Below are 18182 nucleotides of genomic sequence, written 5' to 3' on the forward strand. Positions count from 1 at the left end.
TATGTACAAAATAACATTTACAAGTTAACGTCGGAACAAAAAGACATTTATGATACGATAGACTCAATTTCAGGACGTATACAACTACCTGCTGATTTCTGTAGTTTAGTGACGTCCAAAAATGAATTGATTGAAAAAGTATTTCCGAATATTCTAAAAAATTATAAAAATAATAAATGGCTTTTAGTTATTATAGAAGATTTGTACGTACGTATGGCAAACAAACCTCTTCAGGATTTGGGAATGCCTTCACCTAACCGTATCGCTGCTGTTTCGACATGTGTAGAATTGGATCGTGAACAAAGTTACAGTACGAGTGATCTATTGTCGTATGTACAAAATAACATTTACAAGTTAACGTCGGAACAAAAAGACATTTATGATACGATAGACTCAATTTCAGGACGTATACAACTACCTGCTGATTTCTGTAGTTTAGTGACGTCCAAAAATGAATTGATTGAAAAAGTATTTCCGAATATTCTAAAAAATTATAAAAATAATAAATGGCTAAGTGAAAGAGCGATTCTCGCACCCAAAAATATAGACGTCCACGAAATCAACAATATTGTTTTGACCAAGATTCGAGACCAGGCAGTCCTTTGCAAGTCAGTCGACACAGTTTTGGAACCAAATGAAGCGGTTAATTATCCATCTGAATTTTTAAATTCCATATATCTTTCAGGGTTTCCACCACACGTGCTACAACTAAAAATAGGCGACCCACCAAAGCTTTGCAATGGCACGCGACTTGCCGTAAAAAAAACAATGGAAAGCCTAATAAAGGCGACAATCTTGACAGGGCATTTTGAGGGTAAGGCTGTTCTTATTCCTCGCATTCCCATGATTCCAACGGATCTGCCTTTTCAATTTAAAAGATTGCAATTCCCAATTCGATTAGCATTTGCAATGACCATTAACAAAGCTCAAGGTCAATCATTAGAAAAATTTGGTATAGATCTTAATACTGATTGTTTTTCCCATGGACAATTGTACGTTGCATGTTCGAGGGTCGGTAAACCTGACAATCTATTTATATGCAGCGACAATTGGACAGCGAAGAATGTTGTATATTCGCAAGTTTTACGCAGTTAATTTGTATTGTATCCATCTATCTATCTATCTATATAAAAACGAGTTGTGTGTATGCATGTTTGTTTGTTTGTAAAAAGAGCGTTTGCATATGACGTCATTATTAGTGCATACGGCTTTGTATATGCACAGACAATGGGAAAGCCAAGAATGTTGTATATTCGCAATTTTTACGTAGTTTAACTCCTGCAGACGAAATGAATGCTTGCCTTAAAAATTCTAATTTATGGGCACACGTAAAAATATTAAAATTAACTACAAATATGCGTGTCCGATTGCAAAACGATGATTCTGGTCAAACATTTTCAGATCAATTGCTGGCAATTGGAAACGGAAAGCTTCCAGTAGTGGGAAAGCCAAAAATGTTGTATATTCGCAATTTTTACGTAGTTTGAAACACATATATAAATCTATCTATATTCACAGGTGGGACACAGGGACACAACTACAATGGCGCGTAACTAATATGGCGCGTAACGACTTACGCGCGCGGGGGGGCTTAGGGGGGCGCGAAGCGCCCCACCAACTAGGTGTTGGGGTGGCGCGAAGCGCCACCTCAACAGCTAGTATATATATAAAAATAAGTTGTCTGTCTGTGGATCTGTGGATCAGGTGACGTCATGTTTCTGTGTCGGCTGACGTCATGAAATTAGTTGTCGTCATTTTTGCTTTGACGATGCTTAGTATATTGTAAAACACATTAATTTGGTTAATAATATACCATTTAAAACACCAAAATGAACATGCTGGAGTAGTCACTCGGTGAGAGAGGGTGTCAGAACGGAGAATGAAGGTCCCAGGTTCAAATCCTGGTTAGGCTAAAAAAGGTAAAAAACTAAAAACTAAAAAAAAAACTCAAAAAACTAAAAAAAGGCAAAAACTACAAAAAAACTAAAAACTAATAAAAAAAAATAAAAAAGCTAAAAAACTAAAAAAAATATAAAAACTAAAAAACTAAAAAAACTAAAAACTAAAAAAAAAACTTAAAAAAAAGGAAAAAACTGAAAAATAGAAGAGAAAAAGAAAACTAATAAAATTAAGAATAAAAATAAAAAAAAATAAAAAGATAAAAACTAAAAAAAAGTAAAAAGAAAAAACGAAAAAAAACTAAAAAAGCTAAAAAAAAAAGGTAAAAACCAATAAAAAACTAAAAAGAAAAAAAGGAAAAAAACTAAAAAAAAATTTCATCTAAAAACTAAAAAAAACTAAAAAAGGTAAAAACTAAAAGAACTAAAAAAGAAAAAAAAAACTAAAAAAAATAAAAAAACTGAAAAATAAAGGAGAAAAAGAAAACTAAAAAAATATAAATAAAAATAAAAAAACTAAAAAGATAAAAACTTCAAAAAAAACTAAAAAGAAAAAAGAAAAAAACTAAAAAACCTAAAAAAAAGTCAAAACCAATAAAAAAAACTAAAAGGGGAACACTGGGACACAAATGACGACCGGGATACTGGGAATATAAATGACGACCGGGACACAGGGAATGTTCAATTAGCAATCACCATCAACAAAGCTCAAGGGCAATCATTAGAATCATGAGGTATAGATCTGAATATGGATTGTTTTTCCCATGGACAATTATATGTTGCATGTTCAAGAGTCGGTAAACCTGACAATCTAAATAAATGACGACACTCAAAGAGAAAGCGACCGGGACAAAAGGAATGTTCGATTAGCAATCAACAAAGCACCGGGACACAGGGAGTATAAATGACGACGCCCGGGACACAGGGACATAACTACAAAGGGGACGCCGGGGTGCACAGGGGGATATATAAATGACGATGGCGACTCAGGGAATGGTCGATTAGCAATCACCATCAACAAAGCTCAAGGGCAATCATTAGAATCATGAGGTATAGATCTGAATACGGATTGTTTTCCCATGGACCATTATATGTTGCATGTTCAAGAGTCGGTAAACCTGACAATCTATTTATATGCACAGACAATGGGACAGCAAAGAATGTTGTATATTCGCAAGTTTTACGTAGTTAAAAACACACACACACATATATATATATATATATATATATATATATATATATATATATATATATATATATATATATATATCTATATTCACAGGTGGGACATAGGGACACAACTACAATGGCGCGTAACTAATATGGCGCGTAACGACTTACGCGCGCGGGGGGGCTTGGGGGGGGCGCGAAGCGCCCCCACCAACTAGGTGTTGGGGTGGCGCGAAGCGCCACCCCAACAGCTAGTATATATATAAAAATAAGTTGTCTGTGGATCTGTGGATCGTGGATCAGGTGACGTCATGTTTCGGCTGACGTCATGAAATTAGTTGCCATCATTTTTGCTTTGAAGGTGACGTCATTCAAGTTATATAAGACATATGTTCGCGTAGAATTCTATTAATGTTTAAGTTTACAATGACTGATGAAGATGCTCAAAGAGTCTATGCCAAAAAACTTGCTGCTGATAGAGAAAGTCAGAAAAGAAAGCGTGCCGAGGAATCAAAAGAACAGCAAGGAAACAGGCTTGAGGCTAAAGAACGCAAAACCGCGCAGTTAGATGAAGATCCACCTGGACAGCGAGAGTCAAAACATATTAAAACTGAAAATGATAGCGATGATGATTGGGTTTGGGATTTTGACTTGGATAAGGTCATCAATGACTACCAGATTTTAGTTAAAAAACAAAGGTTCGGCGATATGTATTTCATAGTGAAGCTGAAAAATAAAGAAGAAAAAGAAAACTGAAAAAAGAAAAAAGAGAAATTACAGACTGGGATACCGGGACACAAATGACGACCGGGACACAGGGAATATAAATGACGACCAGGACACAGGTATTTAAGAATATCGTTCAAAGACAAATTTTTAATTGTAAGAAGACCGTTGAAAGAGAAATTTCTAATTGTAAAATGACTGAAAAACCTACAATGGCAACGGTACCACCATCGAAGTAGATAACCAGTGGGTTTACGGCCAACCTACCATCTTCAAAGATACCACGATAGGAAGACTCTACACCGTTCACCCCAATCAACATGAATGCTTCTTTCTACGCCTGCTTTTGGTGAATGTACCCGGTCCGACATCCTTTGAGTATTTGAGAACTGTAAACGGTACTATACATGACACTTACCGTAGTGCATGCCAAGCTCTGAATTTATTGGAGAATGACCAACACTGGGATAACTGCATCAATGACGCGTGCGAAACGTCAACCCCAAGTCAAATTCGTACACTTGCTCTCCATCAGCTCCTACAGAGTTATGGGAAAAATATAAGTCAAAAATGTCCGAAGATATACTCCATCGAAAACAGTTAGAGACGTCAGAAATGACTTTTGATTTTACATCAGAAATTTATAACGACACTTTAGATATTATAAAAGATTTGTGCGTACGTATGGCAAACAAACCTCTTCAGGATTTGGGAATGCCTTCACCTAACCGTATCGCTGCTATTTCGACATGTGTAGAATTGGATCGTGAACAAAGTTACAGTACGAGTGATCTATTGTCGTATGTACAAAATAACATTTACAAGTTAACGTCGGAACAAAAAGACATTTATGATACGATAGACTCAATTTCAGGACGTATACAACTACCTGCTGATTTCTGTAGTTTAGTGACGTCCAAAAATGAATTGATTGAAAAAGTATTTCCGAATATTCTAAAAAATTATAAAAATAATAAATGGCTTTTAGTTATTATAGAAGATTTGTGCGTACGTATGGCAAACAAACCTCTTCAGGATTTGGGAATGCCTTCACCTAACCGTATCGCTGCTGTTTCGACATGTGTAGAATTGGATCGTGAACAAAGTTACAGTACGAGTGATCTATTGTCGTATGTACAAAATAACATTTACAAGTTAACGTCGGAACAAAAAGACATTTATGATACGATAGACTCAATTTCAGGACGTATACAACTACCTGCTGATTTCTGTAGTTTAGTGACGTCCAAAAATGAATTGATTGAAAAAGTATTTCCGAATATTCTAAAAAATTATAAAAATAATAAATGGCTAAGTGAAAGAGCGATTCTCGCACCCAAAAATATAGACGTCCACGAAATCAACAATATTGTTTTGACCAAGATTCGAGACCAGGCAGTCCTTTGCAAGTCAGTCGACACAGTTTTGGAACCAAATGAAGCGGTTAATTATCCATCTGAATTTTTAAATTCCATATATCTTTCAGGGTTTCCACCACACGTGCTACAACTAAAAATAGGCGACCCACCAAAGCTTTGCAATGGCACGCGACTTGCCGTAAAAAAAACAATGGAAAGCCTAATAAAGGCGACAATCTTGACAGGGCATTTTGAGGGTAAGGCTGTTCTTATTCCTCGCATTCCCATGATTCCAACGGATCTGCCTTATCAATTTAAAAGATTGCAATTCCCAATTCGATTAGCATTTGCAATGACCATTAACAAAGCTCAAGGTCAATCATTAGAAAAATTTGGTATAGATCTTAATACTGATTGTTTTTCCCATGGACAATTGTACGTTGCATGTTCGAGGGTCGGTAAACCTGACAATCTATTTATATGCAGCGACAATTGGACAGCGAAGAATGTTGTATATTCGCAAGTTTTACGCAGTTAATTTGTATTGTATCCATCTATCTATCTATCTATATAAAAACGAGTTGTGTGTATGCATGTTTGTTTGTTTGTAAAAAGAGCGTTTGCATATGACGTCATTATTAGTGCATACGGCTTTGTATATGCACAGACAATGGGAAAGCCAAGAATGTTGTATATTCGCAATTTTTACGTAGTTTAACTCCTGCAGACGAAATGAATGCTTGCCTGAAAAATTCTAATTTATGAGCACACGTAAAAATATTAAAATTAACTACAAATATGCGTGTCCGATTGCAAAACGATGATTCTGGTCAAACATTTTCAGATCAATTGCTGGCAATTGGAAACGGAAAGCTTCCAGTAGTGGGAAAGCCAAAAATGTTGTATATTCGCAATTTTTACGTAGTTTGAAACACATATATAAATCTATCTATATTCACAGGTGGGACACAGGGACACAACTACAATGGCGCGTAACTAATATGGCGCGTAACGACTTACGCGCGCGGGGGGGCTTAGGGGGGCGCGAAGCGCCCCACCAACTAGGTGTTGGGGTGGCGCGAAGCGCCACCCCAACAGCTAGTATATATATAAAAATAAGTTGTCTGTCTGTGGATCTGTGGATCAGGTGACGTCATGTTTCTGTGTCGGCTGACGTCATGAAATTAGTTGTCGTCATTTTTGCTTTGACGATGCTTAGTATATTGTAAAACACATTAATTTGGTTAATAATATACCATTTAAAACACCAAAATGAACATGCTGGAGTAGTCACTCGGTGAGAGAGGGTGTCAGAACGGAGAATGAAGGTCCCAGGTTCAAATCCTGGTTAGGCTAAAAAAGGTAAAAAACTAAAAACTAAAAAAAGGCAAAAACTACAAAAAAACTAGAAACTAATAAAAAAAAATAAAAAAGCTAAAAAACTAAAAAAAATATAAAAACTAAAAAACTAAAAAAACTAAAAACTAAAAAAAAAACTTAAAAAAAAGGAAAAAACTGAAAAATAGAAGAGAAAAAGAAAACTAATAATATTAAGAATAAAAATAAAAAAAAATAAAAAAGATAAAAACTAAAAAAAAAGTAAAAAGAAAAAACGAAAAAAAACTAAAAAAGCTAAAAAAAAGGTAAAAACCAATAAAAAACTAAAAAGAAAAAAAGGAAAAAAACTTAAAAAAAATTTCATCTAAAAACTAAAAAAAACTAAAAAAGAAAAAAAAAACTAAAAAAAGGAAAAAAACTGAAAAATAAAGGAGAAAAAGAAAACTAAAAAAATATAAATAAAAATAAAAAAACTAAAAAGATAAAAACTTCAAAAAAAACTAAAAAGAAAAAAGAAAAAAACTAAAAAACCTAAAAAAAGGTCAAAACCAATAAAAAAAACTAAAAGGGGAACACTGGGACACAAATGACGACCGGGATACTGGGAATATAAATGACGACCGGGACACAGGGAATGTTCAATTAGCAATCACCATCAACAAAGCTCAAGGGCAATCATTAGAATCATGAGGTATAGATCTGAATATGGATTGTTTTTCCCATGGACAATTATATGTTGCATGTTCAAGAGTCGGTAAACCTGACAATCTAAATAAATGACGACACTCAAAGAGAAAGCGACCGGGACAAAAGGAATGTTCGATTAGCAATCAACAAAGCACCGGGACACAGGGAGTATAAATGACGACGACCGGGACACAGGGACATAACTACAAAGGGGACGCCGGGGTGCACAGGGGGATATATAAATGACGATGGCGACTCAGGGAATGGTCGATTAGCAATCACCATCAACAAAGCTCAAGGGCAATCATTAGAATCATGAGGTATAGATCTGAATACGGATTGTTTTCCCATGGACCATTATATGTTGCATGTTCAAGAGTCGGTAAACCTGACAATCTATTTATATGCACAGACAATGGGACAGCAAAGAATGTTGTATATTCGCAAGTTTTACGTAGTTAAAAACACATATATATATATATATATATATATATATATATATATATATATATATATATATATATATATATATATATATATATATATCTATATTCACAGGTGGGACATAGGGACACAACTACAATGGCGCGTAACTAATATGGCGCGTAACGACTTACGCGCGCAGGGGGGCTTGGGGGGGGGGCGCGAAGCGCCCCCACCAACTAGGTGTTGGGGTGGCGCGAAGCGCCACCCCAACAGCTAGTATATATATATATATATATATATATATATATATATATATATATCATGAAAAGAGAAATCACCAATGCAACAGCACAAACACATAAAAAAAAAATAGACAGAAGGAGAAAAGGAAGACTGTTTTCCAAAATTAGTGATTAATATAGACCAGCACTTGAATGAGGCCTTAACCCTACTCATCCATACAATCACATAGGTCAAACAGCATAGCCATACACAATCAACCATAAAGAATAATCCATGGAAAGGCAGTCATGTCGTCAATAAGTATAAGTCGTCATTTACCAAACATGCCGCTGATTTAAAATTTCTGGTAAATTAATATCTTCAATCTGCTTACAAGTAAAATTAATAGGTAAATATAATCTGTTATCCTTATTACCAATCTTATCAAACTTTTTCTTTTTTGAAATAAATTTCGTTTTAGTTAGAATGCAAATTGTATCACATATTACTTTAAAATTATATTCAAGAGCTGTGTTATTCTTAACAATCCAGAAAAGTTTGATTAAATTCCTCTTGGATAAATTATTTAGACATTTAGACATCGTCGACACATGTTTATTTGTTTTCTTTGTTTCCCAGGGATGAACTATATAATTTATTTTTCTTTTTAAACAAGCTTCGTCAATGTTGTATATTAGTACGTGCATATTCTCTTTAATTATAACTTATTAATTAGCATTTCATTTTAATAATAATTTTTAAATTTTAACCGTTTAGCTGCTGAACCCCGCTTAAGACCCGGATTTGCTGAAACTCCCTCAGAGGATCTAACACTTCAAGAGAGCTCCGCCCCATTAACCGACTTACTGAAGACAGCAGAAGGCGACGACTCGCATGTAAATAAAAGAAGAAGAATAGATCTGGAAGAAGTTGCGAGAGCTGAAGCTATAGCTCATCATGTTGTCTCTCCTATCATTCAGTAAGTTATGACCCAAAGATAAGAACTTAATTTAATTTGTTAGATCTAGCTGGTTAAAAATTTTGTAGGAAGTCAAGGTTTTAACTAGATCTACGTTGCATGGGCAGTGTGAGGTGTTGTGGCAACCTTTTTTTCGGCTTTGCCGAGTAAAGTTTTGCGAGAGCAACACTTTGTTTTTGTTTTCTCGCTTCGATTAAACACTGAAGTTGTTAATCTGTAAGGATCATAAAATAAATACTAGGTACACCGACTCACAAAAGTCGCAAGCCCCACATTGCTAAACATGATTGTAGCCTAACAGCCAATTATTACTTACAAGTCCCTACATGTCTTACCATTGGAACCAAATTGGTCTTACCATCAAATACACCGGAAACAAATAATAGGTACTTCAACTAGCAAGAGTTGCGAACCCTTCATTGCCGAAGACGATTATGAGCTGACAGCCGACTGTTTCTTAAAACTCCCATATGTGTCTCACAATTGTTATCGGCCTATTTTTGGTTTCAGTGGGTACCTTAATAGTGAAGTCGTCAGCCCCTTTAAACTTATGAACTGGTATATCACATGAAGGAAGTTTCTAACGTCATCACTTAGAAAGGAGCAAAGGATAAACTCTAATTTCTTTAGCAATGAGAGAACTTTTAAAGTTTAAGAGGCACATCTGATAATTTTACTCTACCATAATCCCAAGTGCGAAAAACCGAATGATAAACTCAGCTTAAACCACGAACAGAAATGGGTAAATACAATAGTTTTTTGGCCCCAGGCAAGAATTCTACCAAGTTTTCCAAAATGCAAAGTCATATTCATCAATTTGGTCTAATGTCCACACTTTCCGTAAAAACTGCAGAGGGTAGACTCTTACCACTTTCAAGGAATAAGCTAAAATTGGGATGGTAGAAAAAAGTGTTGCTCTTGCAACACAATGATGAGTTTAGAACAAATGAATTCAGTTGAAAAACTTTTATCTATGAATTTAATTCTGGGGTTTGAATTACCAGCATGAAGCAATAACCCATCGTCGATCACCTTAGCCATCTCACTATGCTCAGTGTTGCCGAATTATGAAGGAAATGTTCTTTGTCAATTGTCCAATCACCTTGATTACAGTGTTGCCACATTTTGTCTTCTGTAACTTAAAGAACCATTAAAAATACATTAAATCATAAAAATGTTCATTTAATAGATGTATTATAAATCTAATCTGACAATGTCTTTGCTTTTATAAATTAACTTTTAAACAATTCAAAAAAAAAAAAATTTAAGTAAAGACAATATTAAACTCAAGATTAGAATTAACAGATACCTACTGTAACTCAAACTCAAAACAACCTGAAATTACTATTAAAGAATAAATGAAACCCAAAAGGAACTGAAATTAAATAAACAATCGTAGTAAAAACATATAACAGGTACTGAAATAAATTAATAAATGAATTTTAAAACAAGTAAAGCCTAAATTGAATATGTAAATTAAGCTTAAAACGAACAAAAATATTTTGCTATTTAGAGAGAGAGAGAGAAGTTATTTAAAAAACACAAAAATTACAAAAAAAGAAAAATTTGCCGAAAAGCCTTATGGCTTATGCGGCACAAATTAAATGAATTGATGAAGCATAAATTAAATAAAATAAAGAATCTGAGCAAACAAACATTCAACAAGTACTAATATAAATAAATAAATAAACCTTAAAGCGAATGAAACTTAAATTGAATAGGTGAATCAGGCTTGAAACGAACAAAAATCTTTACAAACAAGAGTTAGTATATTTTTGGATACTGTCTAAAGCTTAGTCTAAAGAGAGTCTAAAGCTTACTGCGTCATTGGTGCTTTATTAAAAACGAATTATATAACAAACATTTGGTTTTCCAGTTATTACAGCATTGAAAATGAAAATAAAAATTACTGTGAAGTAAAATCTTGAACCGATTAACTTTCAACAATTAACATTTTTATATACCAAATATTCCTTTGATTTTAATTGTACTTTCCAAAACTGTTCAATACGCATTTAGAGTTTCCAGTAAAGCGCCAATGACGCAGTAGATTTTAGACTTTTATAGTGATAGAAGAAGGCAATTTCCAATTATTGCAGTGATTTTGTTTTTCGTTTCAAGCTTGATTTGCCTATTCAATTTAAGTTTCAATCATTTTAAAATTATTTGCTCATTTATATTAGTATCAATTGTCTGTTTATTTGTTACGAATATTTATTTAATTGTGTTGCGAGAGCAACACTTTGGTTTTTTGTGTTGCGAGAGCAACACTTTGGTTTTGTCGTGTTTTTTTTTTTTTTTTTGTTCCTAGCACCCCGATTTCAGCTTGTCTGAAATCGGTCTGTCCCGGTCTGTAATTTCGTCAGTCGACAAACATGACGTGAGTCGACAAACAACTTCATGACGGCATAATGCTCAATCCTTACAATGACGTCAGTCAACACACAAACCAACAACTTATATATATATATATATATATATATATATATATATATATATATATATATATATATATATATATATATATATATATATATATATATATATATATATATATATATATATATATATATATATATGTATATATATATGTATATATTTTTATATATATATATATATATATATATATATATAATATATATATATATATATATATATATATACTAGCTGATGGGATGGCGCTTCGCGCCACCCCAACACCTAGCTGGTGGGGCGCTTCGCGCCCCCCAAGCCCCCCCGCGCGCGTAAGTCGTCACGCGCCATATTAGTTACGCGCCATTGTAGCTGTGTCCCTGTGTCCCACCTGTGAATAGAGATAGATATAAATATATATTTTTAACTACGTAAAACATGCGAATATACAACATTCTTCGCTGTCCCATTGTCTGTGCATATAAATAGCATTTATATTCCCTGTGTCCCGGTCTTCATTTGTGTCCTGGTGTCCCAGTTTGTAATTTCTCTTTGAGTGTCCCGGTCGTCATTTATATTCCCTGTGTCCCAGTGTCCCGGTCGTCATTTGTGTCCCGGTGTCTCGGTCTGTAATTTCTATTCAAACAATCCCTGTGTCTCAGTCGTCAATTATATATCCCGCCTGTGCCCCCGGCGTCCCCGTTGTAGTTGTGTCCCTGTGTCCCGGTCGTCATTTATATTCCCGGTCGTGATTTGTGTCCGGGTGTCCCAGTCTGTAATTTTTCTTTGAGATTCCCGGTCGTCATTTATATTCCCTCTGTGTCGGTCGTCATTTGTGTCCCGGTCTGTAATTTATCTTTGAGTGTTTTTTCTTTTTAGTTTTTTTTAGTTTTTTACATTTTTTCAGTTTTCTTTTTCTTCTTTATTTTTCAGCGTCACTATGAAGTACATATCGCCGAACCTTTGTTTTTTAATTTAAATCTGGTAGGCATTGATGACCTTATCCAAGTCAAAATCCCAAACCCAATCATCATCGCTATCATTTTCAGTTTTGATATGTTTTGACTCTCGCTTTCCAGGTGGATTTTCATCTAACTGCGCGGTTTTGCGTTCTTTAGACGCAAGCCTGTTTTCTTGCTGTTCTTGTGATTCCTCGACACGCTTTCTTTTCGTACTTTCTCTATCAGCAGCAAGTTTTTTGGCATAGACTCTTTGAGCAGCTTCCTCGGCTGTTGCCATTGTAGGTTCTTCAGTCATTTTACAATTAAACATTTTTCCGTGAACGCATGTGTTAAATACCATTAATGACGTCACCGTCAAAGCAAAAATGACGACAACTAACTTCATGACGTCAGTCAACACAGAAACATGACGTCACCTGACAGACAGACAGACACACAGACAGACAACTTATTTATATATATATATATATATATATATATATATATATATATATATATATATATATATATATATATATATATATATATATATATTTATATTTATATATATATATATATATATATATATATATATATTTATATATATATATATATATATATATATATATATATATATATATATATATATATATATATATATATATATATATATATATAATTTTCTTTTAAATTTTCTTTTAATTGATTTAGGTTAATTTTCTTTTAAACTGCCTAGTGCAAAAAACTACCATTTGTAGCCAATTAGCTACAAATGCCTTCTTTTTAAAAACAGAAATTTAAAATCAATAGAAAACCAATTAAGAAGGTCAAGTATTTGTCTTTGTCCTCAAGCTAACTAGCAAAAAAGTTTCCAAAAAAGTTTTTCAAAGAGCAGCAAAGGCCAGAAATAAACTTAAGATCAATAAATATAAAAATGTATATCTTAATACAAAACGTAAACCAATCAGGCCATAGCAAACAAGTATACTACAGGTACTATTTTAAGCGAATAATCAAATCTTAAAATGAGTAAAACCTAACTTGCGCATACAAATCAAGTTTAAAACGAACAAAAATCACTACAAACAAGAGTTTGGCTGTTACTTCCTTTTGCAACTATAAGAGTCTAAGGCCTACTACGTCATTAGCGATATCCAAAAAACTATGTGTCTGTAGCAGCCTTGGAAACAACCTAATAAATTAAACCAAATATTTGATGCATAATACTACTAATTGCTCATCTACTCAAGATTTTACTTCACTGCGATTTTCATTTTATTTTCAATGTACAAAAGAAAATATTTACAATATAATTAGTTTTAGCGGAAAACTTCACAAGCTTACTAAATTCATTATTGTGTGGACTCTTAGAATTGTCGTACCACTAATTGCGTCCAAATTTCTTAGAAACTTTCTCTTAAGTAAGTTTTCAGCCGCGTTTACATTAGTACTAGTAATCTTAAGCATTGTGTATTTGGTCATATGCTCTTCTTCAGTATTCTTATTATTATTTTGTTTTAGGAACATAGCATCATCTGTATATACAGGCATGATCATCTGTATATATTCATGCTGATGGCATGAAGATTGCCATCAAAGGTTCGAACGTCATTTATGATAAACGTCAGGATGCTGTGTTCATGAGAATTAGAAATCCCCAAGCAGAAGCAAAGATTTTTAGCAGCGGGAGAGTCGAGTGCAGGGGTGCCAAATCAGAGGCAGACTCCCGCTTGGCAGCCAGAAAAGTTGCCAGAATCATACAAAAACTAGGTTTCAACGTAAGTCTTATTTTCTCATTCTTATAAGTGGTTAGTAGGGTGATCTATCACTTTGCGAATAGTTCATTGTTTGCTACTTGTTGAGTCAATTTATCATGGTTGCAGCAGTAGCTACAACCTAGTAAAAAGTGAACCGTAGCTCATACTTACCTAAAGCTAAAAAAATCATTTTGAAAAAAATTGTGTTTTATAAAGTTAATAATCTAAAAGAACCACCCGTTGCTTATTGACACTAATTTTTTTTCATTGAAACTTTTCTATTGCAGAAAATGTAAAATTAAATAGAATTAATTTAGTAGTGTTTCTTATTTGCATAAAAAATTTGAAATCGATATGTTTGTTATTTAATCCATTGAAAAATTCTGCAGCTTTTCTAGCAGTCTTTTTTCTTATTAATCGTGCCCTGAATTTTCTAACTCTTATTTCTGTTCAAAATAGAGCCAATTTTGCCTCATTCCGTCGTAGTAACTTTAGTAACAGTTTAATTTAGTTTTAGTTACAGTGTAATAGTAATTTCAGTAATAGTAATAGTAATTTTCGTTATAGTAATCTTAATTTGGCGCAAACCAAAACACTACAAAGAATAAATATTTTCATGTCCATGTACTTTTTTTTTCAGTAAAGGGTAAATTTTAGTCTGGTCTTGATTTCGCTTTGGGGGTTTTCAGCCCTACTCGTCATAATATATAATAGTAGTGCCCCTACAAGTTTCAACCTAATACCCCCTCACTTGTTTTCAAGGTATTGCTGAGATGTTTTGTTGGCAACCAGCATATACACACTGCCTTTTCATTTAGTTTTAAGGCACCATTTAGTATTAAAGCAAAATTTATTTACAAAGGGTAAAATGCATTACCACGGGTGTTGGCATAACCAATAGCCTTTGACACACATACCTAGGTAGTGGACCGTTCTATTATGCTGAGGAAAATCACTTTTTAAAAATTTTGAGAGGGGAGTATTTTGAAAATGTGTGAAGCCTTCTTGCCCTTCAATCACTCTTGACTCTTAAAAAGGGGAACTAGAAGTTTTAGTTTTCAATCAAATTAGCTCGTTCAAAAGTTACAATGATACTGCCACCTACTATTATTTGATTTATTTGGAACTCTCTCTAGGTGTTCCCTAAAAGTTTCACCTTTCCAAATATAGTGCCTTATACCCATATTTTTTTTTAATATTTTTTAAAAATTTCGAAAGTTCGAAATCCTCGACTAATTACCCTTAAAGGTTCAGCTGAATAATTTAAGGTGCTCTTGAGCTTCAGCTTAATACCATTAGCTTGTGTTGTTGCAACAGTTACTGTAGCAGCACTAATATCAGTAGCAGGCTTTGCATACTACTCTTGGGTTTCTTCAAAATCCCCTTCAACACAACTCACATTGAAAGTTAGAACTTAATAACATCAACCTTTGCTGAAGAACTGCTGATTTGTCCTTATAACAGACTGTGTAAGCATAGTTTGTTTAGATTTAGTTAAAAACAGGTTCAATATCTCCCTATTTTTTTGCAATACCCTTAGCCTTAGCAATAAAAGCAGTAGTACCAGCAGTAATATTAGCAATAGTAGGAGCAGCAGCAATAGTAGTAGTAGAAGCAGCAGTAGTAGTAGTAGGAATAGAATTAAAATTAGTAACGTTAGTTTTAGTTGTAACAGTAGTAGTAGCTGTTTTATTAATAGTGGTAATGACAGTAGCAGAGGTTGTGGTACTGTTAGTAGCACTAGTATTTGCATTTATAGGAATAGCACTAGTGATAAAAGCACAAATAGTATTAACATATTGCACACTGGTCAGTTGAAATTCATTTCACAAGTCCTCGAAGTTTTAACTTAATACTATGAGCTAGTGCTATAACATTACTGACGTGTTCTTTAGACAGCAAGAACATTCAAATAGCTCTTGGAATTTTTATCCTAATGCTCGTAGCCTAACAAGTTGTTACAATAGAAATAGGAGTTAAGTTTTAGAAGGAATAGTTGTAATTGTAGCAGTGGTAGTCCTGTTATTAGTAGTAGCAGGCACTTGATCTTCCTCTTTGAGTATTCGCTGAAAGTTCCAATTAAATACCCAATCCTTCTTTTTTTATGTACCCTCTTTTGACAAATTGAATGTTCATAGTGTCTTTTGATTTATTTAAAATATCCTATAGTATTCTCTCAAATTTCCACCTTCATAGAATTAGCCTTAACAGTACTAGCATCATAGTACTATCGGCGGTAGTATAAGAAGTAGTAGCAGTAGCTCAGTGTTTTATTCGTAATAATATTAACAGAACTAGCAACAGTGTTAGCAATCGTAACAGCATGTACAACTGTTAAATGCTACTTGTGGTATCCCCTCCAAATGTCCCATGACAGCTCTATCCCTACCGTGACAGCCTCTACCGTGACAGGCCCTACCGTGGCAGTACCTACCGTAACAGCCCTATCGCAGTGCACTATTGAAGTTTCCAACCCTTCATATTTTACTTCCAACTCACATATCTTTCTAATCCTGCAACATACTTATGCCTCTAATCTGGCAGCTCACCAGGAACCTGCAGCCAAACTAGCTGTAATCCCAATATCTGCAGCCAATCGGCCACAGCCTGGGTACCTGCAGCCAACCTACAAAAGCCAACCTGTAGGTGCAGCAAACCTACAGCTGCCTGTGAACCTGCTCCCAAACTACAACTGACCGGGTACCTGAAGCCAACCTAAAACTACCCAGGTACCCGTAGCAAAATGGAGTAGTCAAGCCCTCATATCCCCTCAATGACTCCAAGCACTGTGCCCAGTGATCTGGTCTTGTTGCTATAAACCAAAAATTGGGCAATGTGACATCATTCTTTAATTAGGCAGCGTTGTAAAAATTAAAACTTAAAACTTCTTTTTGTTCCTTAGACGTAGTATCAACGTTATTTTGACAACCTGAATGCAATTATGCCTTTCTGATTTAGTTAAATAGTAAGTGTGTAAGTAGTTAATATAGCTGCTCTGAAAGCTTCAACTTGATACTTTTAGTCACTCCTGAGAAATTGCTAACTCCTCTAATTGACAATTAAACAAAAAATACCAGTTTTTTTCAGCTGAAAGTAAGGAGCGACATTAAAACTCAAAACGAACAGAAATTACTTCGTGTATGAAAGGGGCTGTTCTTTCCTCAACGCCCCACTCTTTCAAACAGTTCATGATAACGAACAGTAGTAAGGAACGACCCAAACTCTAAAAAATGGCATTTTAATACCAATGGCTTCATCAAAAGAATCGCATTTTAATGCTGATTTTAAATATATAAGTTTTATTAAGTTTAGTCTTACCCATCAAAAGTTACGAGCCTGAGAAAATTCGCCCTATTTTAGACAATAGGGGGAAACAACCCCTAAAAGTCATAGAATGCCAAAGGCAGATCACGGATGTGTCTTTATTTGTTTCTTTGTTTTTTTTTGTTTTTTTTTTTCCAGGGGTGATCGTATCGATCCAGTGGTCCTAGAATGTTGCGAGAGGGCTCATTCTAACGGAAATGAAAAGTTCTAGTGCTCTTTTTCAGTGACCAAAAAATTGGAGGACACCTAGGCCCCCTCCCACGCTAAATATTTTCCCAAAGTCAACGGATCTTAATTCTGAGACAGCCATTTTATTCAACGTAGTCGAAAAATCTTATAACTATGCCTCTGGGGAAATAAATATAACAAGTTTTTTCAACTGGAAGTAAGGAGCAGCATTAAAACTTAAAACAAACAGATGTGCATATGAGGGGCTCACCTCATCCTAATACCTCGCCCTTTATGCTAAAGTATTTTTAGTAATTTCAACTATTTATTCTACGGCTTTTGTGATTCAGGGGTCATTCTTAATGAATTGGGACAAAATTTAAGCTTTAGTATTAAGAGCGGGGTACTGACGAGGGAGTGAACGCCCTCATATATGTAATAAAAACATGAGAAGACAAAAATTCGCTACCTAAGTTCTAGTTGCCTTTTTAAGTAACCAAAAAATCGAAGGGCAACTAGGCCTCCTCCCCCGCTCCTTTTTTCTCAAAATCATTCGATCAAAACTATGAGGAAGACATTTAGCCAAAAAACTAAATAAATAAACATGCAAATTTCGGTTTAATTATTCCTCTGCGGAGAGCCAAAATCAAAACATGCATTGATTAAAAAATGTTCAGAAATTAGATAAGAAAAAAACAAGTTTTTTTTAGCTGAATGTAAGGAGCGACGTTAAAACAGAAATTACTTCGCATATGAAAGGGACTGCTTCCTCATTA

The 18182-nt window shown here is 34.3% G+C and overlaps 1 protein-coding gene and 1 long non-coding RNA gene across 3 annotated transcripts in view; one reads left to right on the forward strand and one right to left on the reverse strand.

Annotated features, from left to right (window-relative positions):
• The window catches only part of LOC136036330 (uncharacterized), a 350999-nt gene that overhangs the window by 265280 nt on the left and 67537 nt on the right, over positions 1-18182 (reverse strand). The window lies entirely within an intron of this gene.
• Positions 1-18182, forward strand: part of LOC136036327 (ATP-dependent DNA helicase PIF6-like) — a 35231-nt gene that overhangs the window by 13884 nt on the left and 3165 nt on the right. The window contains exons 3-4 of one of the 2 annotated variants that reach the window (XM_065718484.1): positions 8603-8804; positions 13679-13935. In XM_065718484.1, coding sequence (XP_065574556.1) covers positions 8603-8804; positions 13679-13733 — 257 coding nt within the window. In that variant the 3' untranslated portion in view covers positions 13734-13935. Of the gene's footprint in view, positions 1-685; positions 3081-8602; positions 8805-13678; positions 13936-18182 lie in introns of those variants that run through there. The other variant, XM_065718482.1, reaches the window with a different exon arrangement.

Source organism: Artemia franciscana, chromosome 15 (genome assembly GCF_032884065.1).
Source record: "Artemia franciscana chromosome 15, ASM3288406v1, whole genome shotgun sequence".
In the NCBI taxonomy this organism is placed as follows: Eukaryota; Metazoa; Arthropoda; class Branchiopoda; order Anostraca; family Artemiidae; genus Artemia; species Artemia franciscana.